At 55.6% G+C, this 12,401-nt stretch overlaps 2 protein-coding genes across 3 annotated transcripts; both read left to right on the top strand.

Moving 5' to 3' along the window:
• Nucleotides 1–652: 652 nt before the first annotated feature.
• KXD1 (KxDL motif containing 1) lies at nt 653–8,274 on the top strand. 2 transcript variants are annotated; one of them, XM_005898312.3, is made up of 5 exons: nt 653–776; nt 3,332–3,451; nt 4,456–4,608; nt 6,436–6,482; nt 7,312–8,274. In XM_005898312.3, the coding sequence occupies exons 1-5, from the start codon at nt 769–771 to the stop codon at nt 7,539–7,541; spliced, it is 558 nt and encodes a 185-aa protein (XP_005898374.2). In that variant the 5' UTR covers nt 653–768; the 3' UTR covers nt 7,542–8,274. The 2 variants fall into 2 exon arrangements, with proteins under 2 accessions (XP_005898374.2, XP_070229453.1); XM_070373352.1 differs by lacking the exon at nt 653–776 and adding an exon at nt 1,800–1,876.
• A 1,207-nt stretch (nt 8,275–9,481) lies between these two features.
• On the top strand, nt 9,482–11,892 carry UBA52 (ubiquitin A-52 residue ribosomal protein fusion product 1). The gene is made up of 5 exons (XM_005898311.3): nt 9,482–9,527; nt 10,442–10,555; nt 10,836–10,922; nt 11,512–11,614; nt 11,696–11,892. The coding sequence occupies exons 2-5, from the start codon at nt 10,453–10,455 to the stop codon at nt 11,787–11,789; spliced, it is 387 nt and encodes a 128-aa protein (XP_005898373.1). The 5' UTR covers nt 9,482–9,527; nt 10,442–10,452; the 3' UTR covers nt 11,790–11,892.
• Nucleotides 11,893–12,401: the final 509 nt, after the last annotated feature.

Below are 12,401 nucleotides of genomic sequence, written 5' to 3' on the forward strand. Positions count from 1 at the left end.
CGTTCATTCGACCCCTCCAGATGACATGGATCCCAGACGAGCCCCCAAATAGTTGGAAATGTCCTCCGCCGGAGCCGCGCGCTCCGAAAATGGATTGGCAAGGCAAACTTTACTTTTGCAGAAGGATGCACAACCAGCATGTGTGACCGGCGAGCACACTGAGTGGGAAGCCCGCTCTGTTTAGCGTGGTTTCACAAGCTAGCGCGATTGGCTAATTCAAGGGACGGGCGAGAACAGTGAACCAGCTAGGTGGGGGAGGGGTCGCCATGTGCAATTTGTTTACACGAACTTGAAGTGAAAGTGAAGTCGCTCAGTCGTGTCCGACTCTTTGCGACCCTATGGACTGTAGCCTACAACGCTCCTCCGTCCAAGGGATTTTCCAGGCAAGAGTACTGGAGTGGGTTGCCATTTCCTTCTCCAATACGAACTTAGAGACTACAAAAAGGCATGGTTTTCCTAAGAAGGAAGCTGATTATATCCTTTTATTGAAAAGGTTACGTTATTCCTACGTCCCTTCCCGGTTCTGGACTGCCGCAGAGTTCAGCTTTTGCAAACTACGCCGGCGCGAGAGGGACTGTTTGATTGGCTATTTGTTGCGTTGAGCCCGCAAATAGAAGCTACATGTAAGCCCCACCCCTTCCTGCCACGCCTCCACTCACGCAAGTCGGCCCTGGGCACGTCGCCGCCACGCGCGCGCTCGCACGCAGGGTGCGTGGTGACGTTACGGCGGCGCGGGCGCCATCCCGGAAGCGCGAGCAAGGCCGCCAGATGTGCAGGTGCTACTGCCAGCGACGCCCGGGCCGAGTTCTGGGTGGGGCTGGGGACGCAGGGGCCTCTGGGGATCCAGGCCGGGTTGGGCGCGGTCTCCGGGCTGTCGTGGGGTGGGGCGCGCCGCTGGCAACATCTGGGCACCCCTCCTGCGCACAGGCCTCAGTTTCCCCGTCTGCGCAGTGGATGCGCGGGTGGCGCTGTGGGCAGGATCCGGATCCGCGACGCGAGAGTTGGGGCCACTTGTATTCAGGCTGTGCCTTGTCTCCAAAACCGGGCGTTGGCCTGTTCGGGCCTCAGTTTCCCGGTTTCACAAGGGCGGGGCATGAGAGGATTGGGGAGCCCCGCCCCACTCGCAGGTTTTGCTGAGCTTGTGCAGCCCTTTTAAATTCTGTTAAAAGACCTGGGTGGAGTAGCGGCCCCTTCCCGCACTGGTGTGTGACCTTGCGCAATGGAGCCCACCCCTGTGTTGCCCTCGGAGGGGTAGTGTCTGCCTTGTAGGGGGAATTGGGGATTAAATGAAGTGCTGTACAAGTGTTTGTTCTTACTCTTGGAAGCACTGGGGAGGCCATCCTTAGATTTCTTCACGCTGCCCTCGGAGAAGCTCCCTGCCCGGAACCCAGCGCCTCTTATCACTGTTGGTTTCGGTCTCACAAACAGCGTTGTGAGATTCTAATTCTTTGTTATTCCTACTTTGTGGATGACAGATTTAAGAGGTGAGATGACTTTTCCAAGGTCACACAGCCTCCCTCTCTGCGTGTTTTCCCCATAAATGTATTTGGAGCAGGACCAGAGCCTATGCTGGGTCATTTCCACCCTGTATATAGGCCAGACTAACAGTTGGGGAAGGCTTCCTCCACGAGGCATCTGGTGGGAGAGTGTGCCTTGAATCCCTCAGCCCTCACATCTGGGAGCCAGAGACAGGAAAGAGCCCTGCTTTGAAGCAGAACCATTTTCCACAGGTCCAAATGCTGTGCCTGCCAGGCTCTAGCTGCACACGACTAGCACACGACTCTCCTTTGAGAGCCCAAGTGTCCCCTTTATACATGATCTTCTTTGGAAATGTGGAGGGTGTTGGTGTCCATACCTGGCACGGAGTAGGAGCTCAGTAAGCATGGTGACTGGCGCTGGAGGGTGAGGGGAGGGGGGGAGTTATATTTCATCAGGTGTGACAGTTTACCTTGAGAAGGCACATGGGGGCTGCAAACCAATAGCCAGATTCAGCACAAAGAGAAATGTACTCTTGGCCTCTATGGGGTAAATATTAGTTGTTGACATTTGTAAATGAGGTGATTTCACAGGGACAAGAAATCCATGTTTTGGTTTTTTCTTTTTTCTTTTTTTCTGGAAAGAGTCAGAAGTCTGGCAGGAATCAGGGACAGTAAGAAGCAGCTGTCTTGTCAGAGGTAGATCTGAACATCCAGGTCTCGCCTTTGTGGATCCTGTGGGCCGCGGGCGTTTGAGTTGTGACCCGTGGTTACTGGTTGTGTGTCAATGGCCCAGTACCTCAGTCTCTGAGCATCATTTTCCTCATACATAAATAAGGATGATAGCAGTTGCTGGTGTTTGAAATTGGTGTCTTGTTTAGCATAGAGTTGCTGTTCAATAAAGAGGAGGGTAGACGTGGACTCTGAAAGCCCTTCCTGATCCTGTGCATGAATCTTAACCAGTTGCAAGTGGGCTTTTCTGTTGGCCATTAAATGTGCAGATCCCAGAGCCAAGCTATGTCAGGGTTCTGGGTTTTTCCTGAATCTCCTCAGGAGGGCCAGTGCTGAAGCTGTGGCCCCTCCTGCCCTAGCATGGTCTTGGAAGTCCCCACCTGCTGGGGTGTAATCTGTGTGCCAGAGAAGCTGGGAGCTGCAGAGCCATCTGGGTTGCTGGGGCTCACTGCCTGGCTTTAAGTTGCTAATAGAAGTCCAGCTTCAGAGCTGAGTTTGAAAATTTCTGTTTTGCTCTCACCAAATTAAATTCTGGCAATCCCTTGCTGTGAGCTGGGTTCTGGGCTTGGCTCTGGAGAAAGCAGCAAGCCAGAAAGACATGCCTTTGTTCTGCTGCAGCTGACACTGTGGGGGTGACTGGCAAATGGGTCACCTGATAACTAAAATAATTTCAGGAAAAGATGAGACAGTGGAACCATTTAAAAAGGTGAAGTGATGAGAGTGACCAGAGTGGGGGGTCTTTTGGGAGAGAAGGCATTGCGGGGGGGGTGATGAGGGGACAGCCATATATGTTCTCACAGTGGGGACAGCAGGTGCAAAGGCAGGGGCGTGTGAGAGGAGGGTGGCAGATCTATGCAGGAGGAAGTTGCCTGTGACTTTGGGCACATGGGAATTGGGGATGTGGAGGTAGAAGGGGTGATGGGATTCTGATGTGCTTGGGTACAAGTTATAAATATGAACTCCAGTGATTCTCAAAACACTTCTGAATTTCTGGGATGACAAAGCTGAGGCTCAGGTGGCATGACCCACTTCATGTGGCTTGCGGGGTAGCCAGACCCTCTTATCCATCCCACCTCCCCCACTTCTGATGCAGACCAAAAATTCTTTCTTCCTGCCTGTTTCAGGCAGCGGAGGAGGAGGAAGAGATGGACCCCGGACTCGGCCTCGAGGGTCTTCTGTAGCCGCATCCTGAGCATGGTGAATGCGGACGATGTCAGCGCCATCATCCTGGCCCAGAAGAACATGTGAGTGAGGCCAGGGGCCCTGGGTCCCCGGCGTGGGAAGGAATCCACTTGCTGGCCAACATTCTTGCCCTGCCCGCCTCTACCCTGGTCCCACACTGGTGATAAAATGAAGGAAGTGAGCAAATCTTCTGGCTGGCTCCAAAGTAAATTCCTTCCTGGCCTGGAGGCGAGGCCTTGGCACAGGAAGCGGGGCCCAGGGACAGTTTTGCAGCTGTGGACAGTTTGGCGGGGGCCGCAGCAGCTCCTAGCCTGAGGCCTGGGGCGGGGAGACTTGGGTTGAGGGGAGGATAAGGAAGGGGCTGTGGGATTTAAGGGAGCCATGGCTCACTTCCTGTTGGGCGCCTGTTCTCAGAGCCAAGGCTGTCTCTGCAGTGCATGCGGGGTCACTTGGAAGCTCTAGGAATGACCTTTGCCCTCTTTGGGGCTTGGCACTGTAGCCACCACAACTTCCCCCTAATTCCAGCATGCTCTCTGACACAATCTTGGGGTGGAATCAGTCTCCTGGGGCTTTATCTTTGTGTCTTGAAGCTAAAAGTTCTTCATTCCACTTATGGCACAGCAGGGACCTGATACCTTGCCTTTCTCGTCCTGTGACAAGGGTGCTGGCTCTGCCTGGTCTCGGCAGCGCCCATCTCCCTCCTGGGTCTTAGGGTCAGATTCAGACCTGGCCCTGGGGGACCCCCAGGCTGACAGGAGACAAAATCAGACTTGAACCTTCCTGGCCTCAGGGTATCAGGACCGGAGCAGAGAAAGAACCTGGGGAAGCAGGAGAGTCAAAGAGTCTGCTTGAGGGAGAGGGTGAAGGCTACATGAGAAGGGCACCCTTGAGGAGGGTTTTGAAAGCTAAATAGGAGTTTGCTAGCTGTCTCAGACACCAGGTAGAGCTCTGCAGGACATGGGAATGATGTACACCGAGGTCACGGAGCAGGAAAAGGCCTAGCAGGATCAGTTGGCAGGGCCCTGGAGGCTGAGCAGAGGAGTCGGTGCCCTTTTTCTGCTGTCAGGCTGGACCGCTTTGAAAAGACCAACGAGATGCTGCTCAACTTCAACAACCTGTCAAGTGCCCGCCTGCAGCAGATGAACGAGCGCTTCCTGCACCACACAAGGACCCTGGTGGAGATGAAACGGGACTTGGACAGCATCTTCCGCAGGATCAGGTGGGTGCTCCCCCTCCAGCCTCCGCCTCCCACTCCATGCTTCAGGTTCCTCTCCTCTTCCATGAGGGCCGTCCTCTCCACATAGCAGGGTGGGAGACTCAGCTTGTTTGTTTCATAAGGCTTCACCACACACTTAGTATTGGAGAAGGACTGAAAACCTTAGAGTTTCTGAACTTAAGTTTTATTTCTTTTTGAACATGCAACATAGCACCAGACCCATACTGCAAAAGGTAGGCCAGAGCAGACAGTGAAAGGCTAGCCTCCTGTCCGCCTTGGCCTCCACCCAGGTCTTCTTTCAAGAGAAAAATGAGATTCCCGGGGTTTGTGGGTGCTCCTCGAGCCGGTTTCCATGAGAACAGGGAAAGACTGTCCAAGTCCCCAGCCACACAGAACGCTTGACACCCGCACCCCCAGAGCTCACACTGCTGTTGACAGCTGGGCTCCTGGGCCCAGAACCAGCTACAGTGGCATTTCTGGCCGACCGTGCCGCTTCTGCTATTTCAGGAGCAGCCACGTCTGCTGGCAGAGTAGGTGCCACAGATTGAGGGCAACAGGTTGGAGCAAGTTCTACGCAGAAATCACGCAACAGGCCAGATAGATGCTACATAAGAGGGCCTGTTTTCTGGGGCTTCTCACCAGGCTGACCGCCCACGTGTGGTGTCGCAGGGATGGGGCTAGAGCAGGAACCCCAAAGGTTGATGTGTATCTGGGTCACTCAGTGAAGGTGGAAGTGTTAGTCAGCAAGTTGTGTTTGACTCTCTGCAACACCATGGACTGTAGCCTGCCAGGCTGCTCTGTCCATGGAATTCTCCAGGCCAGAATACTGGAGTGGGTTGCCATTTCCTTTTCCAGGGAGTCTTCCCGACCCAGGGATAGAACCCGAGTCTCCCACATTGCAGGTAGATTCTTTACCGTCTGAGCCACCAGGGAAGCCCTGATGTCCCTCGGGAAGGAGATGAGTGTGTCTGCCCAGGCAGGGACGCCGCAACAGTGATACTCTGGGGGACGGTTTGGGGCACGGTGCTGGCTGACCAGAGTCAAGGCTGAGAGGCTGTTCTGAAGGTCCTTTTGTAACTCTTTGTAAACAGAATTGCAGTGAAAAAAGTGAAAATCTCAGTTGCTCAGTCATGTCCGACTCTGCGACCCCAGGGACTGCAGCCCGCCAGGCTCCTCGTCCATGGGATTTCCCAGGCAAGGTTACTGGAGTAGGTAGCCATTCCCTTCTCCAAGGGATCTTCCCGACCCAGGTCTCCTGCATTGCAGGCGGGTTCTTTACCATCTGAGTCACCAGGGAAGCCCAAGCAGAACTGCATTACTTCAGGTACGAAGAAAAAACCAGCAGTTAAAAAAGGGCAACAGGTGCCTCTCTGTGAACTTCAGTTTAATGAGTGCCGGTGTTTGGGGCATGGACAGGCAGGCCCTCCTGGCCTCTGTACAGACATCCTCACCCCAGGATGGAAAGACAGGCTGGGACAAGTCCCCAGAGGAGTGGCTGTTGAGGTGAGGGGAAGGGGAGCCTCCTGGAAGGTGGTCCTGGTAGAAGAGGGTCAGACATGAGGCATTACAGGTGGGGGCCGGACCCAGCACTAAGGCCGTGTGGAAGCTGGGCGACAGCAGAACAGTAGCTGCCACCCATCATGGGGGTCGGAGGGCAGGCTGAGCGCCCAGCCCCCTCCAGCCTGGAGCAGTGAATGGGGGTCGGAGGGCAGGCTGAGTGCCCAGCCCAGCTCCAGCCTGGGAGCAGTGAGCAGGGGGGCCCTGGCCTGCACCAGGCCCAGCCTGTCTCCTCAGCAGGCTCAGCCCTGTGTGCCTTCCCTTCCCCAACAGGACACTGAAAGGGAAGCTGGCCAGACAGCACCCGGAGGCCTTCAGCCGTAAGTGTCACCCAGAACTCCTGCATCCCACTTCTGGGCTCTGCACCCTTTGATGTCAGTGCCCTCAGCCCAGGGCTGGCTTCTGGAATGTACCCCAAGGGCTGACAGCAGGCCCAGGCCCTGGTGGGTCGTGGGTCCAGAGAGACGTGGGGCAGGGGTCTGGCCTGGTCTTCTTGGCAACCTGCAGAGCAGGTGTTGAGATCAGAATCTCCTCCTTCGGCAGAGGTCATAACAACGGGGTGCTGACAAGGCTGATAGTCCTTAAAAAAAAAAAAAGAAAGGATGACAGTCCTTAGCCCAGTGAGTGTCATGCACCCACTGCGAGGCAGGCTGTTACCCGTAGCCACCTGTGAGGTGGGGGCTGTGCCCAGAGGGGCAGTGACTTGGCAGCGGAAGCACAGCATCATCCATGCCGAGCCTCACTTTACCCAGTCTGCTGAATGGGCCAAAAGCTCCCCACCACAGGGCTGCTGAAACCACAGGCACAAAGGCAATGCCATCGTTCCCCAGTTTATAGAGCGGGGAGCTGAGGCACAGGCAGGTGAGGGGCCAGGCCCAGGTGACACAGTCAAGAGGGCAGAGCCAGGCTCAGGCTCACCGCCCAGGGCCCATGTAGGCCAGACTCCGGAGAACCTGAGTCCTTACCTCACTTCACCTTGAAGAGAGGCCTCTCACCTGCCAAGGCCTCAGTTTCCTCCTCTGTAAAATGAACAAAGTCCTGTCCTGTGGGGTGGAGATAGCTGTCAGGGGTCATGGGCCCAATTAATCCCTCGTCACAGTGCCCAGTGATGACAGTGACTCAGCCAACTCTTGGGTCGTCTTCCCCCAGACATCCCAGAGGCATCTCTCCTGGAGGACGAAGATGAAGACCCCATTCCGCCTAGCACCACCACCACCATCGCCACCTCAGAACAGAGCACAGGCTCGTGTGACACCAGTCCCGACACTGTCTCACCCTCCCTCAGCCCTGGCTTTGAGGACCTGTCCCACATCCGGCCTGGTTCCCCTGCCATCAACGGTCGCAGCCATACAGATGACGAGGAGATGCCGGGCGAGTAGCCCTGCTCCCAGGAGCTCCGAGGGGGTCTCAGGGCAGCAGCAGCGTCACTCTCCAGATGTCTGAAGTGGCAATGGAGAACCCTGCCTCGAGATACTCAGCTTTGCCACCCTAGTCTGTCATTTAGGGCTTGCTGAGGGGACAAGGCTCCCTCCTTAGAATTCCTGGGGATCTTTCATTCCTCCTCCTTCCTCACTGAGAACATCTTTTCTGTAGATTCCTCTATCAAACTGGGGATGACCAGTCCATCTGGAGTTGGGCTGGGCACAGGGAGCTTTTCCAGAGTCAGGCCTTAGGTCTACTCTGAACAACACTTCAAGCTTCCCAGAGACCAGAGCCAGATGTCCCCTGCCCCAGCCCCCTGGTCAGAGCCCCCTCAAGACAGTCAAGCACTGTCATCCGAGTCCACCCAGCCCACCCCTGCGCCTACTGGTTCTGGTCTTCTTGCCCCTTCCTCCAATGAGAGTACTGAATCCTTTCTCCAATCATTATCTCAAGGAGGTTTCTGAAACAGTTGTAGAAGGCTCAAGACAGAGATTAGCCATCCACTCAGCCCCAAGCCTGTTTCTCTGACCAGAGGTGTAGACCTCTAGAGCCTAACAAGCCTCTCCTAGGGCCTTTGTGGAGCAAGCCGAGCAACGTTGGAGAACAGAGTTAAGTGGAATATTTTTGTACCCGATGTTTACAGATGCTGTTGGGAAGTTATCAATAAAGAGACTCTGTTACTAAAAAGGGGAGGTGCATCTAACAGTGACTTCCTTCCATCCCTGGGCCCAGCATCCCAAAACAGGGACAGGTGCTGCACGTGGGACAGGCTGGCTGTGGAGCGCCAGGCACCACTGGCCTAGGAGGAGGTGGGGCTGCTTTGGGTCGGGGTCCCCAGTGGTGACAGCCACAACGACCCCACTTCCTATCACCACAGAGGCCTTCCCACTGCTCACATCATTTCCTTACTTCCTTGAATAACTCCTCTAAATCTCAGCCCCAAAGTGGGCTCCTCAGGAAGCTAGATGGGATAGCATTCCCCATCAGACACTGTCACAGAGTCCCCTCATCTTTGAAGCACTTTCCATTAAGTTATTAAAGGTCTCTTCCCAGACCTCAGAGTGTCTACATTTGCCTGGTCCATAGGGGGCGCCGGGAAGTGGTCAATGAAGAAGGTACCCTGAGCAACGGCTCCACTGTAAAGAAGCCCCGTACAGTGCAGACGTGGGTTCCATCCCTGGGTCAGGAAGATTCCTTGGAGGAGAGCATGGCAATCCACTCCAGTATTCTTGCCTGGAAAATCCCATGGACAGGGGTCTGACAGGCTACTGTCTACAGGGACAGAGTCAGACACGACTGAAGCGATTTAGCACAGCACGCTGCCAAATCCACGGGTAACTTCGTCCTCACTTGTTCCCAGCGCTCAGCACTTTTTAACTTCTTCCGTCCCAGAAACAAGACCTTGGGTCCCACCTCATTTCCTTGAGGGAATACACCAACCCCACCTGCCCTCGGTGCTCCTGTACGCACCCGCCCTGATACCCACTTATGCACAGCAGCCAGAGAGCCTCCAGTGGCTCCAGGGGTCTAGCCCCCGCGCCGCCTCCCGCCTCGACCCCTGCGTCTTTGGACCTGCGGCTTAATTCCTTTCCTTCAGCACAAAGGTCTCTCCTAATCTGTTTAAATATCTCCGGAGCACCCGCTATGTGCGGGCCGTCTTCCAGGAGGTTTGGAGACAGGGCAGTAACACCTGGAAAGGTGCGGCAGTCTTACTACGTGACCCGATGGGTGGGGCTCACAGCCGGAAGCTAGCGGGCCAAGGTCCCACTCAGGCGCCGCGACTTCGTTCGCCAGCACCCACCATGGGGGCGGGGCGGGGCACGACGCACGGCGCGGATTGTGACGCAAGCACGCAGCGTGCTCGGTGCGCAGGCGCTTTCGGCGGCGAATCGGCGGTTTCCGGTTCCGCCGCCCTCTTTCTCTTCAACCAGGCGGCAGAGCAGGTTGGTGGTGGAGGCCTTGCGGGTTGGCGCTGGGCCGGATTGGTTTGTAGGGTGCGGGGGACTATGGGGGCCCAGGGAACGGAGGCGGCGGCCTGAAGTCCGTGTAGGCGGGCCAGGTTCTGCGGGGTGGCTTAGCAAGGCACGTTGGGCCGGGTTCCGGTCCCGAACTGGGCCCCGCGAGGGAAATCGGCATTTGGAAGGGGAGCTTGCCCGCTCTGCCGGCCCCAGCTATCTGAGGAGGCCTTGGGGAGAGCGTGTGTCCTTCGGGTATGATCCAATTTAATGCGGAGGGGTATTAACTGTAAATTTTTCTCGTGGCGGAAACCGTGCCAGTCCCTTCGAAAATATGAAGCCCCTCAGCTGGGTTTCTGTCGCCTTTTTCTAAGTCTGTAAAGAGAGTCTGGTAGTAGCAACTGTTTTCTTGGAAAATGAAAACGATACCTCTGTAAACACGTACCAGGCACGTGGTTAGCAGTTGTTATTTATGGATTGGATAAAACGCAGGAAGTGTGGTCTGAGCATTCGGGTGTAACCCAGAAGGAAGCCGGAGTTATGGGTGTCTGAGCTTGGTATTGGAGAGGAAAAGGGATTGTAGGGAGGAAGGTGTGCGTGTTGGGATGCTACTAAGATGAGATTCCCACCCAGGCTGCAGGAAGAGCAGGGGCTGGTGAGGAGAGGAAGGGTGGGACCTTCAGACCACGCTTGGAGAAAATATGCTTGGCAGGGTGGTGCCCTAAAGTTGAAGATGCAGGCTCAGATGGGCAGAAGGAACCAGGCAGTGAGGTGGGCCTGCCGTTGAGGTCGAGGCATGCATGGGGCTGGCTTGGACTAAACCTGGTCAGCCTGTGAGCTGGGGCTGCTCAGACCTTTAGCAATCACCACTCCCCCCATCCATGCTAACCCTGTCTCCCCAGCAGGCGCAGAGATGCAGATCTTTGTGAAGACCCTGACGGGCAAGACCATCACCCTTGAGGTCGAGCCCAGTGACACCATTGAGAATGTCAAAGCCAAAATCCAAGACAAGGAGGGTGAGTTGGGCTGAGTCTGAGTGCTGCACCCAGTAGGAACCTCAGCCCTGGGTTTCTGCTGTCCTGTGTGCAATGGGTGCTGGGCTTCAACAGATCTCAGCCATGCCAGTGTTCCCCAGTGTCATCTTGGGAAGGCAGCTTGCCCTTCCCACCTCAGTTTCCCTTTTGACAGATTGGGGTAATCCTGGCACAGCCTTGTGGTGGCGGTGGGTGGGGCACGGCGGGAGCTGCCAGCAGTGTGCTTGCAAGAGCCTCTGTAATGGAGGTCCTCTCTCCTTAGGCATCCCACCTGACCAGCAGCGGCTGATCTTCGCGGGCAAACAGCTGGAGGACGGCCGCACTCTGTCAGATTACAATATCCAGAAAGGTACGGGGTGCGGTGGCTAGCAGGGCCTCAGCGAGGCCTAGTACCCAGGATGCAATGCTGACAGTCTGTCACCAGGAGGGAGCTGTAGAGGAGGGTGGTCCTTAAGGTGGGGATCAGATGGCGCTAGGGAGTGTTGCTCTGTAAAGTGCTCTTTTCATTGCTGAAAAGCGTCTCCATCAGTTTTCTGAATGCCCATGGTTTCTCATGTTCTTAGTCACTTTTCTTTTAAGGCCTGTGTGTGTGTATTAATGTTACAAGTATTGTAAAGGAAATCACCACTTTTTCCCTAGCAAAATAAAAGGTTATCCTTGCATCTCTCAGAAATTGCCTTGCCTGTGGGGAAACCGAGGTGGATACCACTGTTGGTGTATATTTATATTAGTCTCCGATTTCGTGAGGGCTGGTGACATGACAAGGTGCAGGTTCTGTGGGGTGGCATGTCCATGTGCACATACCCAAGGGGTTCTGATGTAGCCCCATCATACTTGATAAGCTGTGGTCTGGAGGGCCCTGGAGGCTGCCCTCCACCCGCGGGACTGAGGTGGTGAGGCTAGGCTCCGACAGTGTCTCTGCCCTTCATTTCCTGTAGAGTCCACCCTGCACTTGGTGCTTCGTCTGCGAGGCGGCATCATCGAGCCTTCCCTCCGCCAGCTCGCTCAGAAGTACAACTGCGACAAGATGATCTGCCGCAAGTATGTGCTCACGTGCGGGGGCGGGGGCCGCCCTGGGCGTGGGCCGGATGCGCCCTCACCCTCCCTGGTGTCCTTGCACAGGTGTTACGCCCGCCTGCACCCCCGTGCTGTCAACTGCCGCAAGAAGAAGTGCGGCCACACCAACAACCTGCGCCCCAAGAAGAAGGTCAAATAAAGCTCTTCCACCTGCTTCTCCTTTGCCCGCAGGGCGGCCTCCTGCCCAAGCCCCGTGGTCCTGGGCCTCAATAAAGTTTCCCTTTCGTTGACTGGAGCAGTAATTGGTGTCCCTGTGGCTGGTCTGTCCAGTGAGGGGGGGGGTGACTTCTCGATGTGGACATCTATGGGACTTCGTGTCACTCAGCTCTTCATAGACCTTGGGGGTCCTGGGTCCTGAGTTCCAGTTGTCTTATCTGTAAATTGGACCATGGTCCCTGCCCTTCACATCTGAAGTTGTCAGAACCACAGCACAAGGAAGTCTCAGACCTGGCCCTCTGCCACATAACCTAGTGAGCCCACCCGTTTGGGTTTTATCGTCTGAAATAGAGAATAAAGACCTTCACCAAGTGACCGGTGGGACCTGGTCAGGCACATTTAACAGCCCTTATGTCTGGGCCCTGGAGGTGTTTGGGTGTGGGTGGATGGGTGGATAGGCTGGAGCATACCCCCTAGTGTAATAACACCTTCTCTCCATTTTGCCTGACCACTATCCCTCCTGGCTCCACCCAGGACTGATGTCTGTTGGGTGAGGGTTGCAGTGCCCTGGCAAGGCTGTGTTTATATTTGTCTT

This window comes from Bos mutus, chromosome 7, assembly GCF_027580195.1.
Source record: "Bos mutus isolate GX-2022 chromosome 7, NWIPB_WYAK_1.1, whole genome shotgun sequence".
NCBI lineage: Eukaryota > Metazoa > Chordata > Mammalia > Artiodactyla > Bovidae > Bos > Bos mutus.

Bases quoted from the DNA above. Each gene is read 5' to 3' on its own strand.
- KXD1 (XM_070373352.1), top strand. From the start codon at position 1,815: ATGATCTTCTTTGGAAATGTGGAGGGTGTTGGTGTCCATACCTGGCAC. The intron at 4,609-6,435 runs GTGGGTGCTCCC...CTTCCCCAACAG, and splicing joins AGCATCTTCCGCAGGATCAG to GACACTGAAAGGGAAGCTGG. The intron at 6,483-7,311 runs GTAAGTGTCACC...GTCTTCCCCCAG, and splicing joins GCACCCGGAGGCCTTCAGCC to ACATCCCAGAGGCATCTCTC.
- UBA52 (XM_005898311.3), top strand. From the start codon at position 10,453: ATGCAGATCTTTGTGAAGACCCTGACGGGCAAGACCATCACCCTTGAG. The intron at 10,923-11,511 runs GTACGGGGTGCG...CATTTCCTGTAG, and splicing joins AGATTACAATATCCAGAAAG to AGTCCACCCTGCACTTGGTG. The intron at 11,615-11,695 runs GTATGTGCTCAC...GTCCTTGCACAG, and splicing joins GACAAGATGATCTGCCGCAA to GTGTTACGCCCGCCTGCACC.